Source organism: Conger conger, chromosome 10 (genome assembly GCF_963514075.1).
Source record: "Conger conger chromosome 10, fConCon1.1, whole genome shotgun sequence".
Lineage (NCBI taxonomy): Eukaryota > Metazoa > Chordata > Actinopteri > Anguilliformes > Congridae > Conger > Conger conger.
Genome location: NC_083769.1, coordinates 50,611,177 through 50,613,265, shown reverse-complemented (window position 1 = coordinate 50,613,265; position 2,089 = coordinate 50,611,177). Strand labels below are relative to the sequence as shown.

The window sequence follows — 2,089 nt, the reverse complement described above, 5'->3', positions numbered from 1 at the left end:
TCTGAATTTCGCGCATGCGTACGCCATGTGTTATTCGTGCAGCTTTCGGAGACTTGTTAAAAAATGGCGGCGCCCTGGAGCCTAGGGCTGTGCAGGCGAGCGGGGGCAAGAGCCCTCAGCGCGGCGCTGCACAGCCAGCCTCGGGAGCTGTGTCTGTCGCCGCCGCGGCGCTATCTCAGTAACACAGCGGGGAACTGTGAGTAGCCGACGGTAGTCCATTCCGATGCACTTGGTTTTAGCTCGACTTCAGGCGGTAGAGGTCAGCTTGGGTGTGTGTGGCTAGAATGCTAATTCAAGACTGTTTACCCCACTCCGCTTCACCTCCGTTGATTTTCTATCTTAGCTGAGCAAGCTCACGTTAGGTCAGACAGGTCACACGTGCATGTATGTCCCCGTAGACTGAGTTTTTGGGAGGTTTCATCGTTAATGTTTTTTAATGTTGTTGTTGTATGTGCATTTTGACAGTTAGTATGTAACCTAGCATATTGTGTAATCTCTTTGTGTAAATAGCTCACTAATAGGAAACAGGCGACTGACATTAACCGGATTTTTGAAAAACCTTTATATAACAACATAGTGGCGATGGCGAGTTGTGTGTAAATTAAGTTGACTTAGACTGCCCTATTACAGAAACATATTTGCTCACTTCGAGCATATGCATGTGTTTTACTGCTGTGCTTGAAAATACAGTGTAGTTTGCACCTTAACTGAAACTTCCAGGCGCTAATATTTACACCCCATTTCTTAAAACCAGGTCTGCAGTTTAAACTAGACGAGCGAACAGCCCACAGCAGCCTCGACCTCTTCAAAAAGGACACGGGCGTCATCTACCGAATTCTCGGCCTGGACCCCAGCCATGTTCAGGACAACCCGGAGCGGTTTCGGGACTGGGCGGTGGTGTTCGGGGACGGGCGCGTCGAAAGCGGGCGCCACTACTGGGAGGTGACCGTGCGGAAATCCCAGGAGTTCCGGGTCGGCGTCGCGGAGGCGGCGATGTCACGGGAGGACTGCGTGGGCACCACCAGCTGCTCCTGGGTGTTCGCATATGTCCAGCGCAAGTGGTTCGCCATGACCACCAACAAGATGGTGCCCGTGTCTCTGGCCGGCAAGCCGGAGAGGGTGGGACTCCTGTTGGACTATGACGCCGGCTGGCTGGGCCTGGTGGATATTCAGAAGCCCAGAGTGATCCACCGAATCCGGGCCCGGTTCAGCGGCCCGCTGTCCCCCGCCTTTGCGCTTTGGGACGGGGAACTGCTCACCCACTCAGGCCTGGAGCTACCCGAAGGCCTGTAGTGGCGTTGAGAGACGTTCAGCGTCATAACTGTGTGGGGATGGGGGTTGTGATGTCATCGATGGTGAGGATGGTAGACAGTCATCCTCTGACGCGTTGCTCGTCATGAAGGCGCAGAACGGTTTCATAGAGCAGTTCAAAACTGCGTTACCCTTTTCAGTTATTAAAGCAGCGCTGGTCAGAGGCTGAACAACGAGGTGTCCCATTTTGCATGTTTTCAACATCCAGCCCAAACCCCGCACCTCACTAAAGCTAATTTTGCTAAAGGTCTATTTTGTCATGGTGTATTTGCAATAAACTTTAAATTGTGTTAAATGATAAACAAAGGATCTGGATGGACAGGTGCATTATGGGAGATGCCTCCAGAAAATCCATGAATGTTAAACCGTTTCTTCTTTTTTTGCATTACGTTGTTAAAGTTGAAAGCATTTAGAAATGTGCCAATTAGAACCGTGCTTTGTTACAGTAAATATTCACATAATAAAAATAAAAGTGCCCTACTCTTCAACTGTCATCTTTATTTACAATAGAGCAGAATTATACAGTTCTCTCATGCAGTTCTAAATGATCTCCAAACCATGTTTGATTCCCACAGTTACAGTTATTTCTGCGTTACAACAGGTAGCATTCAGAATCACCGCGTATCGCCAACATGTCAGCATTCCAAGACGGCACAAACTCAGTGAGATTTAATCAGTGAGGATGCTCACATTACATTATTACATTATTGTCATCACAGAATGACACTTGTTAGGAGAAGCAGCACACTTCACCCAAATGAAGAAATGACTGGGAAAA

The 2,089-nt window shown here is 48.8% G+C and overlaps 2 protein-coding genes across 5 annotated transcripts in view; one reads left to right on the top strand and one right to left on the bottom strand.

Moving 5' to 3' along the window:
- Positions 1-1,791, top strand: spryd4 (SPRY domain containing 4). Its single transcript, XM_061256901.1, has 2 exons — positions 1-196; positions 755-1,791. The coding sequence occupies exons 1-2, from the start codon at positions 64-66 to the stop codon at positions 1,291-1,293; spliced, it is 672 nt and encodes a 223-aa protein (XP_061112885.1). The 5' UTR covers positions 1-63; the 3' UTR covers positions 1,294-1,791.
- LOC133138279 (glutaminase kidney isoform, mitochondrial-like) overlaps positions 1,790-2,089 on the bottom strand; it is a 23,319-nt gene continuing 23,019 nt past the window's right edge. For all 4 annotated transcript variants that reach the window (XM_061256897.1, XM_061256896.1, XM_061256898.1 and 1 more), the window contains exon 18: positions 1,790-2,089. This exon is cut by the window's right edge and continues 1,187 nt beyond it. The gene's annotated coding sequence lies outside the window, so the exon portion shown is untranslated.

What these genes read in the sequence shown, in the direction of transcription:
- spryd4 (XM_061256901.1), top strand. Translation starts at nt 64, where the DNA reads ATGGCGGCGCCCTGGAGCCTAGGGCTGTGCAGGCGAGCGGGGGCAAGA. An exon ending in CAGTAACACAGCGGGGAACT is followed by an intron (nt 197 to 754) that starts GTGAGTAGCCGA and finishes TCTTAAAACCAG; the next exon opens with GTCTGCAGTTTAAACTAGAC.